Source organism: Drosophila simulans, chromosome 2L (genome assembly GCF_016746395.2).
Source record: "Drosophila simulans strain w501 chromosome 2L, Prin_Dsim_3.1, whole genome shotgun sequence".
Taxonomy (NCBI): domain Eukaryota; kingdom Metazoa; phylum Arthropoda; class Insecta; order Diptera; family Drosophilidae; genus Drosophila; species Drosophila simulans.
The window spans coordinates 10,464,298-10,491,485 of record NC_052520.2 but is presented as its reverse complement, the minus strand read 5'-3'; the positions used below and the strand labels follow the sequence as shown (position 1 = coordinate 10,491,485).

Here is a 27,188-nt window from a genome sequence, read left to right as displayed (position 1 = left end):
GAGAGCGGATAATTTGTAAATTCTATAACTTGAAGTAGTAAAGTTTGGCGGCACTAGACATACAAGCTACATTGTATCTTTCAATTATAGGAATGCGTTTTCTAGCTTAGTATGGGTGATTTTAATTGTACGCTTTCTAAACAATCTTAAACTACTTTCAAAAGCGTCAGCTTTGCGTTGACTGACTCAAAATTGATCATATGTGACTTAAAGTAATTTTTTTCTATTATTCACACGATGTTGTCACCCACAAAATTACTGAACCCTAAATCAAAAATCAATAGGGCCACACCAGCAAAAAAATGTCATAAGTGATTTCCTGTTCCGTTTCACGTTCCAATCAAGCGTAAAATAATTTTGTAAAAATATTTACCCAACTCGAGACCCGAAAAATCGAAAATATGAAAGTTATGTTAGCCAGCGGAAGATGAAAAATGAATGGGGAAAATGGGAAAAGCTAGTGGCTGAGCGGGTGACAACTGTCCTCCTAGGTTTTCCCGAAGCCACTCAACCAAGTGGGCTTTCGGCTTTCCAAGTGTCCCAGCTCGGAGCGATCCGCTTGAATGCGTGGTCGCCGCCCAACGGGATGATGGTGTACATCAGTGTCAGATTAGGGCGTGGCCGGGCCAAAATCACAGACATAACCGCCACTCTCACACTTCTGAGGACATACATATATATGTACATAAGTGTACATGGATAGGTATAGGAACATTCGGAGCTTCCTGAGAAGGCGCATAAATTCCAGACACTGCCGCCCTGGAGATTTGTGGTGCGGAGACCACATCAAACATGGCAGATTTTCACGGACTCGCCGGCTGGCGGGGCATGGAGTTTCTGAGACAGAGACTAAGTGTGGGTTAAGCACACTTGAAGTATGTGCACGCTTGGGTTAAGAAAAAGGATTTGCAGGCGCCCAAGGAGCTACTCCCCGCCCATCCAACCGGATTTATGTGTGGGTACACCGGAAAATAATCGTCGCACTTTGGAAAGGCTCCATTGAACCAGCTTTTTATGTCAGCCCCGCTTTTCTTGCTGTGTAAAAGCTGAGGAAAGAAAACCCGACATCCATTGGGTTGTGGGGGGAAAATATGAAAAGTCGTCGTTGGGATCTCCTGCCAAGGTGAGGATTGTGGTCTCACTGCGGTCCTGAGTTCCTGAGGTCCTTGCTGCTTACGATGTATAAAATATATGTATAAAAGTGTCGGTATGTGAATGCGATTTCTCGTAGTTTGGCTTTTCCGCCTGCGACAGCCACGAGTAATGCAATTATATTGAGGCAGGTTTTCTGTCACAACTTTTTCACTTTTCCTGCACATATTTTTCCTTTTATCGCATCGAAGTCTGTTGGCTAAATAGAATGAAAGCAGGTAAACTAAGGGAAAATCCATATTGGTATCAAAGAGTTTGCTTGTGGTGAAAGTGAAAACTTGGTCCTATCTTTAGACACATCCCTTTCTCCGGCTGTCTCGATTTGCCGCCTCAAATCCCAGTAATTTACGGCAACAGGCAGCCCGGGTAATTGCCAAAGTTTATTAACGGAAACAAAAACGAGAGCCCGGCACAAAGGACCAAACTGCAGGCGGAATCGGAAGATGGAGTTACGGTGAATTCGGCGCGTCCATGAATATGAAATGAAGTCAAGAGGCCAGACAGAGCGAGAGATTCCCTTCGGGGATCGAGGCTTAGGATGTCCACGGAGTGAAGTTGGCGGGTCATAAACAACAATTTGTAAGCTTTAATGAAAATTGGTCGAGAGCTCGAGGGCGGCGGAAAGAAGTTGGCCGGCTCACTGCGGCTTTTTTAGAGCGACTTGCAAATAAATTAACTGCCAACCGGGCGAATGCAAATTAAGCGCGTTGTTTACACCTCGGATTGGTCCCACCCACCCGGCTGCCCCCCCTTTTTTTGGCCATTAAATTTATGCCTCACACGGGAATTGCCTTGCGACAGTTCATAAATCCTGCACCTTTTTCCAACCATCACGGCTCGGCCAAATTTGTCCTTTCGCTTTCGACAAATGCATATGGAAATTTTATGCAAATTTCCATTGTGTCAGCAATTTGTAACGAATTTGCGCTGTGAAATGGCTCGAAAAAGCCGCCGCAGGCTGGAAAATTTAATTTTCCCTGTGCGGTAGGTAAATCAAATTGCATAAACGTCAATTTGCTAATCCAATATTTGAGCCGAAAGTTTTGGCAAACTCTGCGGCTTTTTCGAGTGCCGCTCTTCAATTTCAACTGGCGCAACTTTAGTGGAGCACTTTAAGTGGCGGATGAAAAGTTTCGCCAGCCAGTGCAACTGAAGCTGACAAAATATTTTCTGATTACTTTCCCACATTGGCGACACTTCTGAAAATGTCCCCAAAGAGCTGACAGCGCAGCAGAAAAGCGAAGACGAATATTTTGAAAATAAATGTTATTGTAAGAAAAGTTGCTTTCTTGCTTTCTTGCCTGCAACTGATAAAGAACGAGTAGCAAGGACATCCTTGTGGGACATCATCCTGTTGATGGCACTTTGATGATGGCCGAGGCGAACTTGGCCAGCTTCAATTACTCGGATCCTCTCGGTCGGTTTCTTGCCGTGACTGGGCCGCATTTGGATACTGGAGGCTGGAGCTGAGAGCTCCGAAACCTAGGGCATCATCATAATCAACAGTCAACAAAAAATGTACGAACGACCAACACGTGACTACACCACAAAACTCTCAGGAATATAAAAGTTTTCGCCCCAAATGAGCTGCTGGCATTCGGCTGTTTCCATTTTATTCTTTTCGGTAGCTGTCTGCACTTAATGGAAAATGTCAGTTCGCCTCCGGCGTCAAACGTTTTATTGAAGTTTTCAGCGAGGCGGCGAACCCGACGAACCCAATGCGTCATCTGCTCCTTTGGCCACCTTTTGGATTTCTCCTGCTCCTCCGTCTCAGCATGGAGTGCTTGCTTCCGCGGCCAGCCGTCAGACTTAACGAACCGGAAGTGGTTAAGGGAAAGGTCTTCTCTTCTCCTCCACCAGAAAAGTGTCTAAGTTCTCGGCGATATGATGGCGAAACTCGCGTTGCCAAATGAGCGTGAAAAATTGTTGTTACTTTTAATGGAAGACAAATTCGAATGACTGATAGCAAATGTTTTAAGATTCAACTAAATTGACCACAATATAGCGTTGAAATAATATTCACACAGTAGTTCTCAAATATTTTAAATCGAAACAGTCATTCGCTTTAGCTGGAAAGTATAACAAATTTGTTTAAAAATGAGCAGTCAAATTAAAAAGTCCAAAACGACCACCAAGAAATTGGTGAAATCAGCTCCGAAAAGTGTTCCAAATGCTGCGGCAGATGATCAAATTTTTTGTTGCCAATTTGAAGTTTTTGGTCATGTGCAAGGTAAATATAAAGCCAATTTATCTGAGTTATATATCGCTGATTAAATACGTGACTTTTCAGGTGTCTTCTTTCGCAAGGTAAGTGCTTTACTGATGGCTTATTCTTAATATTAAAATTATTTAACTTTTAGCACACTCAAAAAAAGGCCAATGAGCTGGGCATAACTGGCTGGTGCATGAACACAACTCGTGGAACGGTGCAGGGAATGCTCGAAGGATCCTTGGACCAAATGACTGATATGTGAGCCAGATATTTAAATTAAATATTCTATTTTATAGTAAACAATGTAACTTTCTTAGGAAATACTGGCTGCAGCACAAGGGAAGTCCACGTTCGGTGATCGAAAAGGCTGTATTCTCCGAGAATGAAGCACTGCCCATCAACAACTTTAAGATGTTCTCGATTCGTCGCTAGGGATTATTTTAGCCAAAAATTCATTTATTAATTTTATAAAGTTGAAATTAAGTTCTGACTCGAGCTGAAACGTGAGAAACGCTTTGAGCACGCAATATATATGTGGTTCTAGATCCCAAAACAATTGGCATATTAAGTGGGTGCGGCCAAAAGTTGGCCATCCTCCGGGAATCTCTATTTGCTAGCCAATTAGGAAGGCCATAAGCCATTGCGAATTGACTTTCTAACATTTTGCCAGGGCAATTTTTACACTGATGCCATGCCAATTGTCAAAACAATTCCAATTTGTTTTTTCAGCCATCAAACCGCCGGTGTTTTCGACTCCAAAATGGACAAAGTTGCGACGCGCTTCTGCCAATTTTGCGACAAATATTGTGCATCCCGAAAAAGGCAAAGCAAATTTACATAAATAAATAAAAGTTGGTTGAGTTCACAAATGGTAACAGTTGGCGCCTGATGGCAATTAAAAGCCTCTGCGCCACTCTCAACGGTTTGCTTTTTTTTTTTTCCACCAAGGGGGATGCTAAAAAACCAACTCCTCTGTATGCCACTGTTATTTATTTGGATTGTTTTGTGTGTCTGGCACTTTATTATAAACTGTTGAAACCGCAAAAAGTGCACGGGCTAAACAAAATTGTTTTCGTTGCCCAATTGCCAGTGTCGCAAAAATGGCCAGTTATTTATTTTAATTGTAATTTTACGTGGCTGAAATATGAATTTATCATGAGGAAAAACAGCAGTTTTATAAAAACCATTTAATTATAATTGAAATAGGACCAAAATAAACAGGAGAAGCGGACGAGCAACTTCTTCCTGAGTGCTAAAACGTAAACTCTTCTGCCATCAAATATTCGGAATATGGATAGACATATTCAGGACTTCGGAAACCTGTCCTGATCCTGCTCCTGAAGCGTTCGATTTCTGGCCCTGGCGATCTCTTGGGGAGTTTTCCCCTCACGGGCCAACTCCCGGCACAATAATCGTCTATAGAGAAGCATCTTGCGCTTGGTTTCCGGCGTTCCCATGGCGGTGCTGAACTGAATCCCAGGATGTCGGCCTCGGGACGAGGATCTTCATAAAAAAAGAGATCCAAAAGTGAAAGGAGAGGAATAGAGGTTGGAAGGGAACTCTGCCTGCTGTTAACTTACGCCTTATTGTTGGACATTTTTGGTTTTTTAAAAGTATGTTTTAAAAGTCCAGCCAAAGAGCTTACGTTACAATTTTGAGGGAATTTAGAAAACTAAAATGCGACCTTTGTCGAATTTAGTACAAAAGTGGTGATAGGATTGTCATAGGCATCAAGATCTCTACAATTCATATTTCAGAAATATTTTAAAGTGATTAGTTTCTTTAAGTGAAACAGTCTTTTCCTGCATTTTCCAGCATAGCAAGTCATGGCCCAGTCGGCCAAATTAAGTCATTAAATGCCAGCGACTTCTGAATGCAGGCAGCCAAACGACAACAAGGCACGCAAACAGATAAAAATTATGGAGCAGGGGTTACAGGAACAGGAATTCTGGGGGAGTGGAACTGAACTGAAGTGAACTGAACTAAAAGCCGGATTCGGTAGCGCCGATAATCAATTCCGTTTCCGGCTGACAGTTTGCCGCATCGTGCGTGACCCAAAATATGCATAAACAGCACCAGAAAAAATAATAATAATAATAATTGATATAATTTCGTGAGTCGCCTGAGTTGGGGCGTCGTCAGGCGAGGGGGCGTGGCACGTGCTGCACAGTTACCGGGTTTTAAAAACTTTTGGTTCGCGTGCTCGCATGTCGAAAAACGTTTGGAAAAACCCGCTCTATTAGCCGCCAAAAAGCGTTGATAACGAGTTCATTGACGAGTTCATTGGCACATTGATTCACATTCACATTGATTGGGTGGCGCTGGATTCGTGGGGGTTTTTGGCCCCAAATGCGGTTAGTGTGGCGGTTTAAATGTGCATGCTAATATCAGAATCAGAGCAAAGCCGAAAAGTCAATGTTCTAAAGTAAAGCTGAAAAATAAGCTTTAAATGTATGTAGGAAATATTTGTGATCTAAGAAAATAAACTTCTCTATCGAAAATATAAATTAAAAAAATAGCACATAAAAATTCAAATATAAATAAAGAAAGTTTTATTAAACAAATATTATTGACTTGAATCAATATTTATTTTCTTTTATTTAAATTTTTATTGTTAAATCTATTCCCACATTGTTATTAGCAATATCAGCCCCACCAACTTTCCAATTCCAGCTACCAATCCTGGCTGCAGCGGCTTATTAGCCATGCAGACCATGTTCCTTCGGGCCATTCTAAACCACATAAGGCCCTCGAATTTGCCAGCTGACTGTATTCCAAATCTCAGACCACACACAATCGCTCCAGACGGATACGTGGGGCGAAAATGCCGCATCACCAGAGGAGCATGTGAAACCCCTCCAATTTCCCTGCCCTCCAGTTGTCTAGACACAAAAACCCATTTCTATCCCACCAAAAAAAAATTGTTCTCGTTGCGCAAATGTTGCATTATAGACTACGAGTAGAGTTCCATGAAGGAACCAAATGTGGCAGATGAGAATGGGGGGTTCGAGTTTAGATATAGGAACAGCCGTTACCAAAGTAGGAAAACTTATTAAAATTTTACAGGCCCAATTTCAGCTGTCAGAAAGGAAAATGTCTTAGCCTCTCCTCAGCTTAAATATATATGGTTAAGGCATTCTAATTTTTGCTCTCTTCTTCAAATTCTTTTTTAATTATTTAAAAAAAAACATGTGCTTTTAGAAACATTCATCACAATTTACTGTAAATTCTTAAACATATTTGTGGCATTGCATGCCACGACCTCGTGTTGCGTGGCAATTTGATGAATGTGCTCCTTGATTAACCCTGATCCCGGGTCAAACCTCCTCGAGGTGGGCCTGAAAATCAGTTGTAGGACCTTTGCATGCAGCTGGAAAATTTTAGAGGCTAGCAAAGTTTGCATAATAAATGAAGGCGATAAGAATGCTGTCCGGCTTTGTTTATGTTTATGTTTCTTTGCCTTTTATTTTTATGGAATACCTAGGGGCGTTCGAAGGGAAACTTTTGTGGGTGGCAAATACTTTTTGCGCCCCGAATCAGATCCCAAATGCCTCGAGCTGTAGCCAAAGTTGCCTAGGCTTTGAAGATTTCCTTTTGTTTCGGTGCTATCGGAAAAAGTCAAGGGTCAAATTGGCCTTTGAACTTTTGTTAAAGCTGCCGAACGAAGTTTCAGCCAGTCAGTCAAATGATGTGAAACAAGTCGGGTCAATTTTCTGTACACAAAACCAAACAAAACACCGTAGACTCAAATTTTCGACCTGCAAAATGGAAGAGACCGAAATTCTGAAAAATCAAAATGTGCCACAAACAGACAAGATGAAAGCAGCAAGTGCACACTGTGAACACAACGAGCTGCATTTCAGGAATCACTCATATTCAGAAGATTCTAAGGAATCTTTTGGCCAAATGAGTCTTGAGCAAAATAAGTTCAATGCGGTCAAGAATCTTACGAAACAGCAATCGAATCTGCAAGATTCGAAAGAAAGTCGAGCACAGGAAAATACAGACGAAATAACGAAAACCTCAGACGAAATAAGGAAACCCACAGAAACTGAAGAAAAGCGGAACATTTCCAGTAACGAGAAAGAAACGAAATATTTTGTTTTAAACAATTCAAATGAATCAAAGGAACAATGCCAAGAAGAACCGAAGATAGAAAGGAACCAGTGCAATGAGTTAATTATTGACAAGATCTCTGATGAAACTATCATCCCGAAAACTAAGGCACAAAGTCAAGTGAAGTTAAATGATGCTGCTTCTGATAAAACGCTTACCATTGAGATGACCCGAAAATCAAGGCAATTAATTGCAGAAGAAACGTTGAATAACCCCAAAGAAGAAAGCTCAAATGTCGTGGAAAATTTACCAAGCCCACCAGAAAAACCAGTAAAGGAAGAACCTCAAGAAGCCAAGGAACAGGATACCACCATACCGCAATCCGAGGAAGTGAAAATTGAAAAACTGGATCAAATGGAGGCAAGTACTTCATCGGCAGCTCAGGAGGCGGAAATGGAAAAGCCAAACGAAGTAATGCCCGGCAAAGAGGACTATGTTGACCCGAGGGAAAAAATCAGGAAGGACATGGAAGAATATTTTAGTGGCATTCAGGCTCTGGAGGTCAAGAAGACAATTCGCGACGAGCTGAGTGCAAAGGAAGCTGAAGTCATTTTAAGAGAGGACCAGCGAAAGAGAACCTGGAAGGCAATGCTTCTATCAGTGACCCACACAACGTAAGAAGATATGGTGAATACTATATGGTTTAACTAATAATTGTTTGTTAGTCACAGCACTTCTACGGGTAAGCCGCCAAAATCCGCCGTACAAGCCATACCACAGCGCACCGCCAAGGCGGACTTCAAAAGGAAAATGTATGTCCTTAAGGAGAACTACAACTATCGGTTGGAGCTGCTGAAGCAGCTGAAAAACGACATGAAAAACAACTACAAAAGCGAGGCCCAGCAACTGTATATCGACTATCACTCCATCAAGAACCAGACCTTAAATAGCCCCCCTTTAAAAGAGATGCTAGACGCAAATGAGGAATAAGTGGATCCACCACCAAGGATAGGATACTATCACACCATCAGTTTCTAGATCGTTGCTCCATCTAGCACAGACTCCACAAAAAGTAATGATCAAAATTAACTGAACACACTACAATATCTACAATGAAAGGATTGTTAATCCTACTGCTACTGCTGCTACTTACTGCTCACAACACTACACACTCTGTACGAACACATACACTCTACTCCATTTTTTAAAAGTATCCACAAAAGTGTCGCCGGAAAAGTAGAGGGCTTTCCAGATCTAGAAGAATGTAACCTAGAACCCGAGCCCCGAAATCAAAGCTACGAAGTGGAACGACCTGCCGGTAGGGGGATTCAATGGGACTGTACCTCTTGCATTCATCGTGTGCACTTGCTTCTTTGCATCTTGAAGAAGTGCATCTGTATCTCATTTACTGAGCTTCCATGGTACAGTCACCACTCTGAACGCCCCGCGGTATGCAACAGTATTTCTCTGCTTTGTATATGCCACAAACCTTAAATTTTCGCCACTTCTGTTTTGCATGTCGAAATAAAAGCAAAGACAATGAGAATTGACCCAAATACCTGGCTCTATTGTAATTTTGCTCCTTTGGTATTGTAATTTATGGACTGCGAAAGTGAGGGTGGTGGGGCTGTTTTGGGGTCGCAGCTGCCGAGGGAAAAGTGGAGCAGCGAAGTGAACAAAAGGTGTCCGTTGGTATTCAGTTCATATTGTTCCACTGGCTTTAAAATTTAATTCAGCAGGAAAGTTCTGCAGTGATACTGAAGCTTGTGGATACTAGAACTGGATGCTTCACATGAAAATGATTTTTCCGCTTAAGGAAAACTTTAAACTTTCCAAATACCAGAATTGATCGCCATGGTGGTGAGTGGGAATCGCTCCACGGGCGGCTAATCCGTTCAAAGCTGCCAAAAATCTCCGCTGTTTTCCTTCGATGTGACGCACAAAACGTAGATGGTCCGGATGAGGTGGAGGAGCTGGGCTCAAAGTGGCGGACGGACACTCGTGGCTGGCGCTTAGCAACAGACAGACAAAGCTTCAGGCCTAAGCCCACGGGCCACGCCCCCTCCCACCAATCCGCCCCCCCTGCGGCGGCTTACAACAAAGCAAAATGGTAAATAAAGGCCAAAAGCGATGACAGCGGGCGTTGAAATGGAAATCAAAATCCGACTCCCATCCCAAAATCAAAGCAAATCAATGCGAGGCTATAGCTTTGGACTCCCCTCTAAAAAATTGATGAAAATTCGAAATTGAAAATTTACTTTGGCAATTTGGATTGCAGCACCGTTCCGACAATGAAATATGTCAATTTCAATTATGCCCATCGCCGCGGGCCAAAAAAGTACTCGAATCCGAATTTATTTCAGCGTTTCAACAAATGTGTCAATTTCGCTGTAAAGCTCTATCGATTGCAGAATTGGCAACGCCTTCAATTGTGGCATCCGCATCCACATCCACATTCTCTGATTGTCTACAGGGTAATTATAGTTGTTAGGGCTCAAATGTTGGTCCGCAATTTGCTAACAGTTGTCAGCCGCCGGAGGCGCGGATTTCGTAGGAATAAAGCACTCAGTTTCCCAATAAATCGAATGTAAGTTGGGTCCCATTCTAGGTAAACTCTTTCATTTAAGTATGTTAGGATTTCAGTAGAATATAACTGGGTTTAAAATCTGGTTTTAATCAAAGAAAAAATACGAATCTGAAGAATAGAATTAAGTCCAGCTATCAAGATGAATAAGCTTTGTGACAGGAGGTACTAAACAAAATTAAATACTTTTTTTCCAGGCTTTAAATTATTATAAATGAAATATTCTTAGTAACTGTTTTGATGTAAACACGTTGTGCTGTCAAGCGGAAACATAAGTAGCTTGTGCGAAACTTTGCACAAATCACGTTGAAAACTTTGCGCGAGACTCATCAATTTCGCAGGTCTGCCGTGAGAGATTTCCTGTAATATAAACTCCTGGAGAGGAGGGCCGCATCAATGGGAACTATCAAAGGGCCATAAAACTTTCGCCCAACACTTTGCAGACAGGAAATATGACAGGGCCCGCACAATAAAACGAGCTGCCGGTCATTTGCCAATGTCTAGCTGACTGAATGACTAGCTGACTGACTGGCTGACTGACTGGCTGGCCATCGCTGTGTCCACCAGATTGATTTGCAAGTGGTTGGAGGGCAGAGCCGGGATTGAAATTGAACTTGAAAAGTGCACAGCAGACAGGCGGCATCGCAATGACAATGACAAGGCTCTCACGATTACACAAAAGCCAGGCAAGCCAGAAGAAAATAAAATGCCACGACTCCGGGACTCCGACGACTCCCTGTTGTCGATATGATCTCGTCATTATGTCGCCAAAGGCAGACACCATAGTCCCCGGGTTCCAAGGGATCCGAGGGAACCAGGCGGCGGATCTCGGGGGGCAAAGACGTCTGCAAGTTGCGTCGTGTGGGCGACACATTTATGTGAAATTGATGATGATTGAAAGCTGCATCGCGGTTGGAAAGGCAAGGAATTATTGAACATGACAGCGTGATGCTCACGACATTTGCGGATAATAGATACATTTATAGCTAAGCTATATATTTCAACACATTTTTGTGGGAAATTGATCCTAAATGTATGAACATAAATATTTCCCTGTACTCTTTTAGATAATTCCATTTCATATGCAAAGTTCCTGACATTTTCTCATCACCAAAGTATATTTTTAAGAAGTGGTATATATAGCAGTGTATATCTAGAATACTAGCTCATCTCTTGTTGTAATCTTGTGCCATCCGCTCGCTGATGTCGGCATACGAATTAAACAATTAAAAGCCAAACAGGCTGTGTTGTATCCCCACACCAGCCCCCATCCCATCCCATTCCATACTTCCATTTAGGGCTGGCCACAGATTTTTATGGCGCCACGATGTTCTTTAAGATATATGTGTCAAAACTACTTGTGTGCCATCGTAAATTTAATTCATAGGCGTCTGCGTCACCAGCTGATGATTGTCATCATCATCATCATCATCATGACGATGATCATCCCAATCGCAATCAGAATCCCAATCGTGTGGGACTTGGAGGCGAGTGCTCATTGCATTTTTATCACTTACGCGAAATTGGTTTTTATGTGTCGGGAGTCTCATGTGCGCCTATTAAATGGAAACGCTGCCTCCAATTCCTTTGGCGACCGCACTCGACATCAATTCCACATATCACAACTACCATAAGTAAGTAGGCCTGTGCGTACGCAGTACGTATACGCAGCGTTGGCCGGGAAGGCAGTTAAATAAAATGCTCCGCTGGCCGTTTAAGCGATGGCAATCAGCCGAATAGTCAAGTGATATATGGCAGAGCACTTTCAGCCACCGAAGAACTAGGAAGACCAACGAAGGAGACTACTCTTCTTAGGGTCTCTCTTGTCATTGTTTTATTGATTTATAGGTAAGTAACTGTTGGGGTTGCGCCACTTGAGACATTTCAACTTACGCACTTAATTTGGGTATTGAATGGATGAAATCGTTGGAAAATTACCTGCAATGAAAGGAGAATTGTATTATTAGACAGAGAATTTAACTGGGATACACAACGTTTGTGCAGAACAAACTACACAGTACACGTGATATATATCATACTATTAACTCCATATGCCTATCTATGACCTGAAGCACACAGGGCAAACAAACTTCGACCACCAGATTTCCCCCTTCCTCAACCAGGGAATGAAAAATCTGTCAAGCTCAACAAACTGACAACTTAATGCCACAAGCCGACCAACCAATCCCATCCAGCCGCAGAAGCAGCCACTGGTTACAGGATGAGAAGGACGACGACTCCACAGGCTCAATGACTTGGCCAGACTGGTCTCTGTGGTAAAATTTAATTTAACATACAATTCAGAATGCCCGGCGACAAAATCTCTGGCCAGCAACTAGGGCCACACAATGGCCAAAATTGTTGCCAGGACACAAAGTTTCCTGACCAGGAGGAGGTGGTGGTCGGTGGTGATGGTGGAGTCGTAGAGTTGGAGAGTTTGGGAGTCGAGGCCCAAGGCTCGAACCCTTAATTATATTGAGTGTATGAAATCCTTTGGCCACACAATGGCCGGCAGGAAGTGAAAGTGGCCATGTCCTTGTCCCTGCTCGCCGTCGTGTTTAATCCAAGCAATTTGCAATTTTTGGTAATTTAACTTGACAAAACTTTTTAATGGGGAGGAAGTCACCCCACTCACAGACTGACAATGGAAACGAATGGCATTTGTGGCTCCCGTTCGATTCGATTCGCAACTGTTGCCAGGATTCAGGCGAGCTCCTTAATCCCGGCAAGGAAGGACCCTTCGAACCCTTCAACCGCCTCGAATAAAACCATAATTTTCGATTGTTATGTACTTAAAGGAGAATTTCGTCATGTGCGCTGAATGCAAATTTCGTTTTCAATTTCGCTTTTTATGTCTGCTCTTGGTCTATTATATTTTATGATTTATGTTTTCGCAGATTTTGGGTGAAAGGGGTAGATCGTGGCAGGGGCTACATTAAGCGGACTAAGGCGTTAATATCCTTGGTGCAGGATTTGTCGCCGCATGGACTGGGCGGCAAAAGAGTTGTGGCAATTTACGAGATGATTTGATTTTAATCTCTAACCGCCCTCTGGGAATACAATGCGAATTGCGTATTTTGTTTCTGCTGAATCGGTGATGGCAACAGATTAAAAAGCAAATATTTATAAGTGAAGGGGATTAGAAGAGATTTATGTGAATGAGAAAAGTTACCGACAATGATCTGTGGCCACCGTCGTGGGAGTATGGTGTGAATTATGCTAAATGTTTAATATAAGTAGCTTAAGGCATAGATTTATTTGGAAACAAAGTTGCTATTGCATGACTTACTCAACTGTTTATGAATTTACCTACTCCCTCAAGGCTCATCAATCATTTGCAGCTCAGAACGTATTCTATCCATGTACTTCAATATTTTCTGATAGCTCTAATTACAAATAACAACAGCAGATCGCGTTGACGACAGAAGTTTCAGCGCCGAGGGAGCATAAAGTTGAGTCGATAAAAGAGGAAAATGAATGTCCCACCATAAGCCGTAATTTTTGCGCAAAAGTCGAGCTACTGCGCCCCCGAAAGCAGTTTGAACTGTCAGAAATGACAAATAGTCCGTCGAGGATTTAATTTTGAATGCAGTCGCAGTGCAGTGGAAATTAACTAAGCGACGTGGAAAAAAAAGCGATTCTGGGCATTGGGAAAAGTCAGTGGGAAAAGCACCCACCATGGCAACACAGCCACCACCGAAAATCTCGCAGACGGAAAGCGGCATTAAAAGCGATCACACACACACACACACACCTTTCCAATGAAAATCGCATCCCTGCCCCGCCGCTTTTCATCATTTTCCGAGGGGTGCGTTTGTCCAAAAGGGGATGCAACCGGGGCCGTTTCATGTTTGTCCGGGAAATTAGTTTGGCTCAACAGCGGCATCATTGGAAAATAAAGGATTTTCAGTACGAGTATTTATAAATTACTCGTCCGCAGCGCAATTGCTCAGCCATACGTTTTATTGCAAATTCTGGAAGAAGAGAAAAAATAAAGGATTCCGATTCCAGGTTGCTGGGACTACTACGCACGTGTATGAGAGAAACCCCTCGAGCCATCCACTTATTAAAAATACTTGTTTGTTTGCAGTACTATATCTGCAACTGGGCATTGTCTATGGATTCTCGGGTTGCGTCAACTGGCTTTATTTGCGCTTCGCTGGGGCATGTAATTACATTTTCGGATTGCACCTTTTCAGCAGGGGAACTTCGCACTGGGAGGTCAAAGGATGTGGGAGGTATGCTTACAGGCTCAACATTTTACATGTTTTCCAAGTCCACTATTTGGCAAAAGTTGTTCTTCTTTTCTTTAAGGCCCGCTAATGGCTTATATTAATTACTTCCTACCACTTATCTGTGCTGCCCACCTAAACTGGCCTGTAACATTAATCATTGCATAATTTCGTGGTTCATAGCTCATCGGCACTGTAAACTAAACTCATTAATTACTACAATTAGGCCATACACATTTTTTCCGCTAGCCCTCAAATTGTTTAATCTGGCAACCGATTCAGGGCCGCACTGCCTGCTAAATGATACGCACGCGACCCAGGAGAACCCAACATTGGTAAGAACAACTTCCCATTTCGAGTCGTTAAAATGGTCCGCTTCGGATAAGAAGTGGAAAAAAAAAACTGAAATGAAAAGGGAAAATGTATGTAAAACTGCCGTGCTAGACTCGGCTGCTTTGATTAATGGTTTCTTCCAGCACGTCATAAGCGGGCAGGTCCTGGCAAATCCCTACCCCGCCTTTTAGCCATCAAAGGCTGGGTGAGCAAAGCTCCTTTTTTTTGTGTTTTTTTTTTTATTTTTTTGTGTGAAGGAAAAAAGAAAAGACTGGGCCGTGTCGTCCAGTCAAGTATAATTAACAACTTTGTTGGGCCGTTTGGGCTTTCCTTTCGCTGTTCGTTAAGAAATTGCAAAAACGTTGTTGCTCGTTTTATGTAAATGATGTGTAAACACCACGTGCAGGAGTGCCCCGAAGTTCATAATAATCCGGAGCAGTGCAACAATGTGGCATTTTGAAAAATACTCGATGCATATTCCGTGGCGCATGTCCATTAGCATTGGGTAAAGGGACTAAAACGAGAGTACAACGACACGTGTCGCAGCGATTTATTAGCATAATTTCTCTTCCTCAGGTTTTTTAATGCTCGCCACGGAAGCATTAAAGCGAAATGGATGTTCATCTACCCGAAATGATCCGAAGGAGTGAGAGTGGTGCGGACTCGCTTTTCAATTTCCAAGGCATCCCCGGAGCCATCATCTTCGTCAGCATAAATTCCCAGGAACTACTCCCTTAATTGTTGTGCATTTGTCAACCTGAGCACACGAAAGCACTTCCAAAAACGGCGTCAAACTCTCGAACGTCTTCATCTCCATCTATTCAGAGCCATCCAGAAGATACACACTTGAATCCAGTTCGAGCACTTTAAATTCTGGCACACAAGACAACGCACAGACATTTGCTCGATTCGAGTGCAAAGCAGGGAGTCTTGTGCTATTTATGTCTTACTTAGTAGCACATTTGCTGTGACTAGTTCGTAAATTAATTGGATTTGCAATTACACGCCCCACAAGAGCCAGACTAACAAACTGTAGAAAAGTGGTGGGACAAAGCGAGGCAGTACTGCCAGTATTGAATGAGAAGAGCTGACTAAACGGATAGAAGGCAAAATATATGTAGAGTCTGGAAGTTGAATGAAAAAGACCCTGAAAAGAGCAAAATATTTGAACGAGCGTTGAATAAGATAACAGAGACGAGTGAACTCATTGAGAAGCGCACAGAAAGGCGCGAACTTAACCTTAAGGTTAGGTAATGCTTCGCTATACAGTTCGGTACTAATCGATACAGATATATGTACATTCTGGAAACCATAAAAGTGCTGGCACACAAAATCAGAACCAGAAATCTTTAAGTACTCTCACTCCCTCATAACATTCATATCCCTTCCTCAGATCGACCATTACACTAATTGCTGGCATACAACATTTTTATTGCATTTGCCGACTCCTATTCTGGAATTTCATGCCGAACATACCGCCACTTAATATGCATAGCAATAAATGGTCATATACGAACGGAGGTTCCCCAACTCTGGACCTCAATTTCGCCAAAGGAGCAGTCAGAGAAACACTCACAAATAAACACACAAACGGCAGTATGGAAAAATCAAAGGCAGGAAAAGCGAAAGCAAATTGCTTGAAGGCCTCACCTGTACAAACCAGTCCCTGGCGAACATTTCAATACAAATGAAATCGGCAATGGAAACGGACAGAGAGCAAATTTCATACGAAATGAAATTAGATTTTTTGGCAGTCGAGGAAATTGCTGCACGCACGCAAACACCAGAAAATATTGAAATTACATCCAGGAACGCAGAATTCAAAAATATATATATCGCCCAGGACTTCTATGCAAAATAACCGCAGGCCATTTGTTTGTAGACAAACATTTGGCATTCTGTATGCCGGTATCTGAGCATCCGAGAGTGGTTTGCGTGCCCAGTCAAACGGAAATGGGCAAATGCCTACGCAAATGTGCGCATTTCAATTAAATTTCCGTTTTAATCACTTTTACAAGTTCCATTGCTACCATTCAGAGTGGCCAGCATGGGTTAAGCAGGGGGTCAAAGCCCCATGTTGGCATGCTCACTCATTAAAACTGTGTCTGGGGTCAGGTCATGCGAACTAATTTGATGACGTGGATCCGTGATCTGCCATCAACTACTGAGCTAAACTTGTTGAGAATCGCATAGAGGCGCTTCACTGATGAAGGATTTGGTTTCACCAAGCGGAAAGCTCGTATGGCTTTTTCAAATGTCTCAAATTAAAAATGTTATTCAACATTTATTAAATATGTATGAAACTTCAATTCTCTTACTAGAATTTTGAAAAATACTATGGATGACCGTGGCTTAATTTTTAATACTGTATCTGCGCCCGTCCGCTACAAGTGTTGTTTCACTGTCCGTGCTCTCCTGATTGTAGTCTTTGTTGTTCCACACCAAGTGAACAGGTATGCTGAGCGAGATTCCCGACGAGGCGAGGCTCCGGCTGGTGATTGTGGTGTCCGAGCTGCTTCGCTCATTGCACAATTCCTCGTAGGGCACCAGTGCCTTATCTGCAGCATCCGAGGAAGGATCCTCCTTGTCCCAATCACCCAGGCCGCACTCCGAAATGATAGGCGAGGAACGGGCTCCGCTTTCCGCCGAGTTCCACGCCTTATCGCTAGACCTCTCGTTATTGCTGTCCATAATAGGCAGCATGGATGGCAATGCCTCCAGATGTCCGCCAGCTTTCGATCTCGGCATGGAACGCAGACTCTCCTCCACGGGCAGGGAACTGCGCCGCAGGATCTTCTGCAGCGCCTTGAAGGATTCACGCATCTCCAGAAGCTGCACCTCATCGTAGGGTTCGGTGAGTGGAGTGTTTGGCACCGACAGGGCGTTGATAAGAAACTCCAGGTCATCCTCCATGGCTTTTATTGATTTCGATGATTGTTAGGTGTGTTCCAAGAAAACTTTATTTAAATTTAGAAATTTTATTCAAATTTGATTTCTATGCTGACGATGAGAAAAGCAAAGCTAACCCCAATGCCTCGATAGAATCTTTAACTTTCATTATTAGAAAGTTTTATATTCTCTTCATTTGTATAAATTACTTTCTTATTACTTTATTGCATATTTGGTCTATCGCATCATCGTGTAATTTGTGCCTCTCCATTGGTTGTCCTTTTCGAACTGCAAACTTTTTTCATTAATTTCGTCTGAGGGCTTTAAGAATGGCATCTTAAGTTCCTGTGCCGCCCTAATCTACATCCTCCCACCGCTCCATCCGACTCCATCCCCACCGAATTTTGCTACAAAGTCATTACGAACAACTTAAGTTTGTGTTAAACACGCCTACATTACCAGATTTTGCATTTGGAGCGGCAAAAAGCAAAGTTTAGGGAAAGCAGCCGAGGCAGAAGCGAACTGCAAGAAGTGGAAAACTTGAGTTTGGGTCCGTGTAATAATTGTAATTTCGCAGTTGCCGGAGGAGGAAAGCGAGGCAAACCGAGGAAAACACGAAAAATAACAATCAGAAAGCATTTAGCAGCAACTTCTGAAAGCGAGAGTCCCAGGGGAGTCGAGTTAACCAAAGTGTGTTCGCTTGTCGACGCCAGGTGGCTTCCTCTATGGTCGAGTTGCAAGTTCGTGTGTTTCCGATCCAAGTAGTACATATGTGTGGCATGGTGGCTCCCCTTTTTCGTGTGTCAACGCATAGGAAAACTTGAACTGCCGGAGGGAGGGAAAACCAGAAACAAACCATGAATTCCTTTAACGATTAAACAAGGAGCAGGATACCATATAGGATACAGTGTTCCTTCCTCCTTCTCCCCGCAAAGAAACACACATAAATCTCGTTTTGGGGTGTATCCCAGAGAGTGTGTTTCTGTTTCGCCTGGCGTGGCAATTTTAATGGCCTGACCTACTTACTGTTCCTGCTTTTTATTGATCACTTAAAGTAACTAGCGTTTCGTTTAATTGCGCAAATTCCAACGTAAACATCAGACTACGCAACTTCGTTGCTCACGTGAAAAGTTTTGCCACCGCTTGTCCTGCCATTTGTCAGGCATCAGAAAATATGTTTAATAATCTGAACGCATTACCAAAACAGCAGCCACTGTGCAAACAAACGGAAGTCGAAAGGAAGGCGCTTGTGGTTTGGGGCATCAATGGGGTTGCAAGGATAGCGACAAGGGGCAGACACATGTAGACGACTCCAAAAGGCTGAGGACTCCAGACAGGCAGACAAAACAAACAACGAGGGTGAGATGGAAATATATCAGGAGAGGCGGCGAGCAGCGAGGAGACCTGTGATACCAAGGAGCATATTTTTGGACAGTGGGACAAAAATAAATCTTATGCCTTCTAAAATAATTGATAAGGATGGATGTACAAACTAAAGAATCAGTTTGTAAAGTTAGGCTTACTCGATATATGCTAAACATATCTCAAAGTTGAAAGAATGTATGATTTTTTAGTGAACTTTCCCACTGTGCCGAGCTGCCTGCCATTTGGAGCTCGTCTTCCAAGTCGCAGAAGCCTATTAAATAACATGCTCCTACACATGCGACCTCCGAGGAAGGAAGGCAGGCAGCAGCCGAAAGTTTTGCTCACAATTGCCAGGATAACGCAGGAGTCGCAGGAGTGAGCAGTCGCAGTCGTAGGAACCCAAAAGTGGTCACATGAAAATATGAAAATATTCATGGCTAAACAGGAAAAAAAGCCAGCAAATAATGACGACAACAAAAATACAAGAAAGTGGAGGGAAAACCCCGACAAAGTAGAGGGAAACTCGCATGCAGGCAAATGGCAAAAAGTAAACAAATAAACAAATGGGATCGGGCTGTGTATCCTTCGTTTGATAGAGGAAAACTTCAAGAAGGATGACGATGACGATGAGGATGCGGTAGTGTGGCAGTCATCCACCCATGTCTTAGATATTTGCATATGGAGCTGGAGCAGCTTCTGCCTTTACTATTTGCCCGAGCGAGGCATCTTTGGCCAAATGTAGGGGAAAATTCTATTATTTTAGATGCTCAAACAACTACTCAGACTCCCAGCAGTTAGTTGTTCACTTTGTCAAACAGATGACCGACCACTTGATTCCTTTTGAGACCCACTACATGGGTATGTAAAACATTTAGCCCCCTCCCGTTTCCTTTGGGCAACTTGCACTTTGAGCTGCAGCTGGAAAATAAATGTTCAATTTGTAGTTGTCAATTGGCTACTTAGTGCAGTTGAAACATCGCCCATTGAAACGGAGGAACAGCCAAATGCCATGGAACAGCAATTGAAAAGTAAACGAAACTAATGCAGGAATTTGGCAAAGTGCCATCGATGGATGCTGGTATGTATGCTGAGCAAAAGTGAAAAGACCCCTAAAAAACTACACAAAAAAGGAGTTGAAGTAATGGGGCGAAAGGATACATGCGATTTCAAATTTTACACTTAGAAGGAAAAAGTAATATTCAAGACTTTATTTTTATGAAAAACATGAACTCGACATTAACCTTTTCGCAAGAAAAGATGAAGCCATATCATTAACTTCTAAGAAGAAGCCGAGATTTACCTTTTGGCCTCTCGATAAGCAGCTCATTACTCAAATGCAGAAAAGAAAAACCCCGAAAAAGGTCGGGAACAAAAACCCCGAATTTTCTTTTTTTTTTTTTTTTTGATTTACTGGGCTCGGTGAACCGCTTGGATCAGCTAAAAATGGCCGAAACATAATAATAATTTGTTACATGGGAAAAGCACAGTGCAAAGGAGATAAACAAAATAAATGACAAAAGCATGTCAGCACAAAGCCAACTAGAATGGAAATGGAAAATGGATCCGCTGCTCGAATTCGGGAGGCTTTTTTGTTGCAACCCTCAGCGATTTTTTGTCTTCTTCCACGGGACTACAGACTACAGACATTTGCATAAATTATCATTTGTTGAGCCGGAACAAAAAAGCCCAGGATGGGCAGAGATATACCTTCGCAAGAGGGCATTGCTGGAAAAATGGGTAATAAAAGCCAAATGCATAAAATAACATAAAAATAAAACAAGAATTTATGTTGCCAGAGCTGAGCAACGGCAAATATCAAACAAATTGCAATAAAATGCAAATTTAAATAGAATCGGCAAAGTTTACATAAATTCTGGCCTTACATTTTAAAGCCAGACGAAAATGTTGCTGGCTAAAACAATTTGAATTTAAATATTTTATGCTTAATTTTAGAGAATTTTATTACCGAACGGCAGACCGCAGAAAGCGGTGAAGTCCCCCCGGCTATTTGGGGGGAAATGGGGGGCTTGGGGGCCCAGAACCCCAGAACACCCCTTGTTTGTTTCCAAGCAGCTGAGCACAGCTGGGAAAGTGGTGCGGAAAAACGAAGACAGCATTTCCCTACGTTTTTAATACACTTTTCCACCGAACACGCCGGCAAAGAGCAAAAAGCAACAGCCGATGGCAGGTGAAGTCCACCCATCCGCCAGTTGTTTGTTTTTTTTTTTTTGTTTTTTGTTATGTTCTTTAAAGGAAACTTTTTCTGCACAATGAATTTTTGCGCATTTTCCACCTGTATGAGCGCGCCCCGGGAAAAGCGGAGTGCTGGGAAATTCGCCCAGGAAATCGATTCGTTGTGGTTGTTGCTCTGGTAATGAGACTTTCCATGACCAAAACGGAAAACGCCAAAGGGGGAAAAGAGCACAATTTTCCAATGTTTTTTTCCAGCTCGTTTCGGGTGAATTCGCAACTATGCAAATGGAAGGTAAATAACGAAGCTTAGTCCTTTGGTTCAATTACTAGCAAAGGAGCCTGGAAAGGCTCCTCTTCTCGATTTTCTCAGGGTCTGGGGGGAAAAGCTATTAGCATGTGGGTGAGAAAAATGAGGAGGGGCAGCAACAAATCTCAGCTAATTAAAGTCAACAAGCAGAATCATTTGAAATGCAAATGTCAAACGGCGTAATGGTAATTTGCGAGTGTGTGTGTGTGGGGTGAAAGACAGAATAATATGTGTATGGAGGAATTAAGCTAGCCAAAAGAGCAAAAACCTAAGAATCCCATTGTTGTTGAAGATGACTCGACTATGTCATACCCATTAGCATGAAAATCTATATGAGGTATAAGCTATTACTTATTTGAATGCTACAGTGATGCACGGTTACTAAATACTCATCTTGCGACTTGTTTTGTATCTTGCTTGTGTGATACCCTATAAAAATCTAGTTCCCTACCAACCCTACCAACTTTTTCCTTAGAATCCCTCATATGTTTTATAAGGGCCCTAACAAGTTGAAGCACCCGCACAAGCAGCAGCACAATATTTTGCTCTTTAAAACTGAAGTACACAAATTTTGATGAGGGTAATTATTGGCAGACTCCGCGTTGCTTGAGTTGAATGGTAAAAGGGTAAACCGAGATTTATAACCGAAATGGATAGGCAGCTGGGGTGTGAGTAAAATAACAAAAAAAATTAAGATAGAAGGAAGCATAGAATTTCAATTAAAATTAGCAGCCAGGTCGTTAATATAAAATATTGCTAATTAGATTGCTGCGGACGCGAACCAGTAGCATCGCCTCCGTCTTTTGCATTGATTTTGACACGGTCATGAATATTAAATTACCAACTCACACATAGATGCCATAGATAGATGTTTATGGTGTTGGGGAGAAAAGTTTGTCTGCCATAAATTAAAATCAACGCCCATGGAACACGCCCCTTTCTCCCACTTTCACCTCCACTCCCCCCGCACAGCCGCCACTCAGAATGTTGACGGTAATTAACTTTTAGGCATTTTCTATGCATATTTATGTGGGGCGTGCTTTTTGGAGGTGGAGATTGGGCCGACTGGATGGTCCTTCTGCTTGCATAGCATTAACGAGGGGAAGTGGGTGGTGGTGGGTGGTGGTGGGGCTGTCCCCTCGCCACGACAGATGATGCGTGCAAGGCCGAGAAAATTACACTTTTTCTTTCTCTCTTGACAGAGGATCTCTATTCGCATGGAAAAGCCCTACATCCTTACAAGGACCTCGCATACATTCATCGGAAATTCGCTTTCTATTTTTACACACCATCTGTAAATGTCATAAATAAATAATGAATTAATCATACAGTTTAGCGGATTTTTCTTTAGCCCACGCCAAGAGTTTTCAATTGTGAATTCGAGTGAAAGAAGTCCTTGAGTTTTTCCATTTTCTACACTCCGCGTGATGTGCACTCATTTATAAATTATTAATGATGTATTAAATATAAATTGGGGCGGTGTTCGCTTTCAAGGGATCTCTTTTTGCGTCTGGCAGCTTGTCAAAAACATAAGGAGGCGTTTTTTAAAAAGAATTCGTATTGAAAGACTGGAAATGCGAGTTTAATGGAACTTATTACTTGGCACAATGACAGCAAAAAATATATGTACTGCTTAAATCTATTAATATTGCTATCAAAATATCCATCTACTGGGCAATAGTAAGTAAATCAATTTGTTTCCAATAAAAATTATCTCTTGCCTGACAGGCAGTGTCTTAACTTCATTTTACCCTTGCAAACATTTCAAAGTGTTTTGTTTTTTGCATTTTAATTGAAGGCAACGGCAAACGTTGTCATAGAGCGGCACTTAAAACTCAATCAACTGCATCTAACCATATTAAAAGGATACCCAGGAAAAGTTGCGGCAAGGGGAGAACGTATAACGCATACGCCATGTGGTGCATGGTGCACTGATGTCGTCGGCATAGAAAATAAAAGAATGCAATCAATTTGTCAACGTCTGTGTTCTGGTATTGGTGGATATGGCACCGTTACACGGCCGTATATATGCATGTGTGCTATGTCTGCATTCCGTCCGTCCGTCCGTGCGTCCGTCTGTCAGTCTGTCCGTTTGTCCGTCCGTACCGCTTCCCCTTCATCCATCCGCCGGGCCATTCATTCATCCATTCGTTCGCCTGTCATCACACACGTATGCCGGCAATTTATGTGTCGTCTGGGTCTCTGGACTTTTTGCCTTTGCATTCGAGGGAAAACCAGCAAAACAGAAACAGCAGCAAGTAAATAAATTTAAAAGCGCTTAAAATGGGCGGTTTGGGCGTGGCACATCTGCCATTTACCATGTCGCAAGGTGACTCGACAACATTTGCCGTCTGGGCATCGGTTTCAGTTGCAAGTAACGACAATGATGATATTCAAGTTTACTGTGACACGAGTAAATTCAATTAAAACACCATGTCTTCGTTCACCGGGCAGCTAACTGGTTTACTTTCCAGTTGAAACTTAAAATCAATTACTCTTGCGATGATGAAATACTTTGTAAGCTGTGCAAGCGGCTGCAGCAAAAACTCTAATGGTTTATAAACAAATTAGGTCTCAATTAAAGTAAAAGTTTATGGTAACTATTTTATTTACTTTTAATACTCCTTTTAGATATTTTAATGCATATTTTGTGTCCCGTTCCTAATTTGTGGCCCCGCCTTGGTCACAAAAATTGCAATCCTTAATCACATAACGCAGATGCTCCAGCCGGAGGATAAGGACTTGGACGAGAGTGGGGCAGCTGGAGATCTCTGCACTTGTGGGTTTTGTGAACTTGTGTGAGACCAAACAGCCCGGGGCGAAAAAACAGCTCAAAAAACAAACAATGCTGGAAAACAAGAGTCGTGGAGAAGGGTACGAACGTGTTGTTGCTGTTGTCGTTATGATATTATTGCACTTGTCAGCTCCACACACACGCACACACACCCACTCCACAGGGACACTCGCACACACACACCAGCACAATTATTTGTAGCACAGATGAACATTCCGCAAGCTGCAAGAGACGCCACAAAGTATGCAAAGTTTTTATGCCAAAGCGCAAATGAAAACAGCAAGCGATACACAAAGTTACAAGGATATATGTATGTATGAATGTGCAGGTGCGGAGTGAGGCAGAGAGAGAGCACGACTGTAATCCTGCACAGGTATGCCTGTGCGAGATGCCTACAAAGGCATAGCAAGGACCCAGTAGTATCCAGCTGGAAATATGTCAACACACGGGGCGTATGAGTAATAAGTGCGAGCACGAGCCAAAGACAACAGCTGCGCATCAACTGCGAGCGGGAATCACATTTGCACATCTGCAGCGGAATGAAATGCATTGAAATGTTAGCCACAGAGCTATGGCATGCATAACCCACTCGAAGTCGGAGAATGGGTATCGCCAGTCAAAGGTGGATGTGGAGCAAAGTGAAACATCGCTGCACTGTGAGAAGTTTCATAGTTCATCAATCAATCTTAAGAAATCTCAAAGTTCTAAACCTAGAAAAACTACCTAAAAACAACTTATTGAAGTTTAGCGTTGGTTTAATTAATTACAAATTCTTTAAATTATTTTGAAATTTCTCCTAATATTTTCCACAGTGCAGATGTGTTGAGTTCTGTACTTCCTTCACGGCTGCCATCGTTATTGCTTTTGGGAATATGCACGGCATGCCGAACACCCGCCTCCCAGTCCTAATTCCATTTGCATGCCGCAGCTCGAATCAGTCTACTTCTGTTTTATACATTTTAATTTGAGTGAGCGAGTCGAGTGCTGACTGCCAGGACACATCCAGGATTCCCGCATGGAGCTCCATCCTGCTGCCATTTACCGCAGAGCCTTGCGAGCCTCCACCTACGAGGAACCCATTCCAAGCCATGGTCTCCCTTCAACTCGGCCATGTCTCTTGGTATTTCGCCTCGTCTCGTTTCGTTTCGTTTCGCATCTATTTTTTATAAGCAGACGCAATTGTTTCGAAAATGAAAGGTTAAAATGTTAAATGCGACTTTGGCTGAGAACAATGGGTTAAGGGTTTGGCTGCTGTCATTGTTTTCTGCCAGAGGGTTGGCTGTAACCAGGAAATGCAGGCCCCCTTGGAGAGATCAAAACACGAACTTTGTCAATGAACTTCATATGTAAAGTTACTGGCTGGTTACAGCAATCTGAGTTTTGAGCGGGTCGTGAGTTTGATAAATGGGCTCGGGGAAGCTGGGAATTGCTGCGTTCATGAATTACTAGAAATTCAAAACAAATATGTGGGTTTCAACTGCTTAGTACAATATTCTGCCATAATTTGTGAGAAATCTCAATTCAGTTCTAGCTGTTCTTTATTGGAAATAGTATAGAAAGTATTCCTTTTATTGTTTATGCTAGCAATATTTTGCTTTCGCCACACAATATTCATTTTCAATTTCACCTATGCGTCAGCTTCAGAAATGCATTAAATTAAAAATATTTACGCAGGATACAGGCACTTTTCTCGACGCACAAGAGCCAGTCTCGAAATGCGTGCGCCAGCCAGGATATTTTAGTTCTTGGCCATTGTTCATATTAAATTTTGATAGCCAGCCATACATCCGGCCGAAAAGAGACAGCCACAAAGGGATGCCAAAGCTTTTTGTTCATAAACATTTTTGTGTGTGTTCGCCCGGAGAGGGGGAGATGGGTATAGCCAGATGGAAGCACTTTGGAATGCCTTTCTTTCCTCTTTTGTGGGCAATTCAGACATTAGAGATAGGCCAAACAGAGATGGTCAATGCAAAGAAAAGGAAAATTAGGTCAGGCAAACAATAAAAATCATCAGACAACGCTGAGACTTGATGAGCAGCTCGCCAGCTCGATAAAGCTGCAGGAAAAAGGACATTCAGGCTGAGAAGGAATGGCTGGGTTTTGGTGGGGGCAGTCAACCCCTAATGGCATAATCTTCACTAATTTAGCGCTCATTAATTTCTAGCGCTTCCATTCTGTTTGATAACACGAAGAGCGTAATTGAATTAAAAGTGGCAGCAGGACATGGGCCGAATATATCCAGGATTCGGCAATCATAAACATCAACATGTCGAGAAGTTCTTTTCGTTTCTTCTCCACTGCCAGCATTCTGTGCTTTAATTAAAATGGCACAATCAGGACGAAGAAAGTCGCCTTCCGTGCGTCGATATCTTCGACATTCCGTTCCGTTCCATCCTAATCAGCATGCCATTTGTGTAATTTGTGTCGTCCTTGGCGGCCTAGGAGCTTCTGCCAGCTATCGCAGCCTAATCATCTCGAGACCCATTTGTTGTTACGGCCTTTGCCATTTTCACCCAGCCCGGTCTTTTTATTATAATTAGATACGAATTGCCGAGCACTCGAAGGCAGAGTATCCTGCCAGTTCCTTGTCCTGCGTCTAATGTCTAATGCCAGTCTCATCATCTCATCAGCACGCAGGACTCTTCTTTGTCTTATCCCTTTGCCACTTTGACTTCCTGCCGATTTGGTTGGGTCAGCAGTTTTTAATTGAATTGCACGCAGCGCGTCCTTGGCCCCAAGTTCGTTTATTATGCGCATCTATTTGCATTTTCCATCCACAAATCGTCAAATGCAATTTCTTCTGCGGCTAATTGTGTGTTTCTGCGGCTGAGAAAAGTTAATCTAGTCAGCAAAAAGTGAATGAGAAGTGCTACTCAAATGGAAACTTGTTAGGCGAGCAGAATTTTCAACAACTTCAGATAGTTTGGGTAGAGAAAAGTTTGCAAAATCAAATGTTTGTAAAAGCTAAAATGAGTAACTTCATGTATAATTTTCGATTCCCATTTATATAATAACACTTTGCTTCTTTGCTCCATTTTCATTCATGCCTCACTGAAAATCTGCAACATTAT

At 42.6% G+C, this 27,188-nt stretch overlaps 5 protein-coding genes across 8 annotated transcripts in view; 2 read left to right on the top strand and 3 right to left on the bottom strand.

Moving 5' to 3' along the window:
* LOC6731852 (E3 ubiquitin-protein ligase TRIM9) overlaps positions 1 to 27,188 on the bottom strand; it is a 75,081-nt gene that overhangs the window by 35,488 nt on the left and 12,405 nt on the right. The gene's annotated exons all lie outside the window — the stretch shown is intronic.
* LOC6731854 (acylphosphatase-2) lies at positions 3,172 to 3,917 on the top strand. Of its 2 annotated transcripts, none has more exons than XM_016178471.3 (4): positions 3,172 to 3,382; positions 3,434 to 3,459; positions 3,513 to 3,622; positions 3,682 to 3,917. In XM_016178471.3, exons 1-4 carry the CDS (start codon positions 3,250 to 3,252, stop codon positions 3,794 to 3,796), a joined length of 384 nt encoding a protein of 127 aa, XP_016024537.1. In that variant the 5' UTR covers positions 3,172 to 3,249; the 3' UTR covers positions 3,797 to 3,917. The 2 variants fall into 2 exon arrangements, with proteins under 2 accessions (XP_016024537.1, XP_002078989.1); XM_002078953.3 differs by having other exon boundaries at positions 3,179 to 3,382; positions 3,443 to 3,459.
* LOC27207097 lies at positions 4,537 to 5,090 on the bottom strand. The gene is made up of 2 exons (XM_016182843.3): positions 4,945 to 5,090; positions 4,537 to 4,867 (listed from the first exon to the last, which is right to left on the bottom strand). Exons 1-2 carry the CDS (start codon positions 4,959 to 4,961, stop codon positions 4,669 to 4,671), a joined length of 216 nt encoding a protein of 71 aa, XP_016024536.1. The 5' UTR covers positions 4,962 to 5,090; the 3' UTR covers positions 4,537 to 4,668.
* On the top strand, positions 7,022 to 8,976 carry LOC27206509. The gene is given in 1 exon segment (XM_039291269.1): positions 7,022 to 8,976. A coding segment is annotated over 1 exon segment (1,281 nt). The 5' UTR covers positions 7,022 to 7,129; the 3' UTR covers positions 8,411 to 8,976.
* LOC27209345 lies at positions 16,834 to 17,588 on the bottom strand. Its single transcript, XM_016184780.3, has one exon. The coding sequence runs from the start codon at positions 17,480 to 17,482 to the stop codon at positions 16,922 to 16,924; it is 561 nt and encodes a 186-aa protein (XP_016024535.1). The 5' UTR covers positions 17,483 to 17,588; the 3' UTR covers positions 16,834 to 16,921.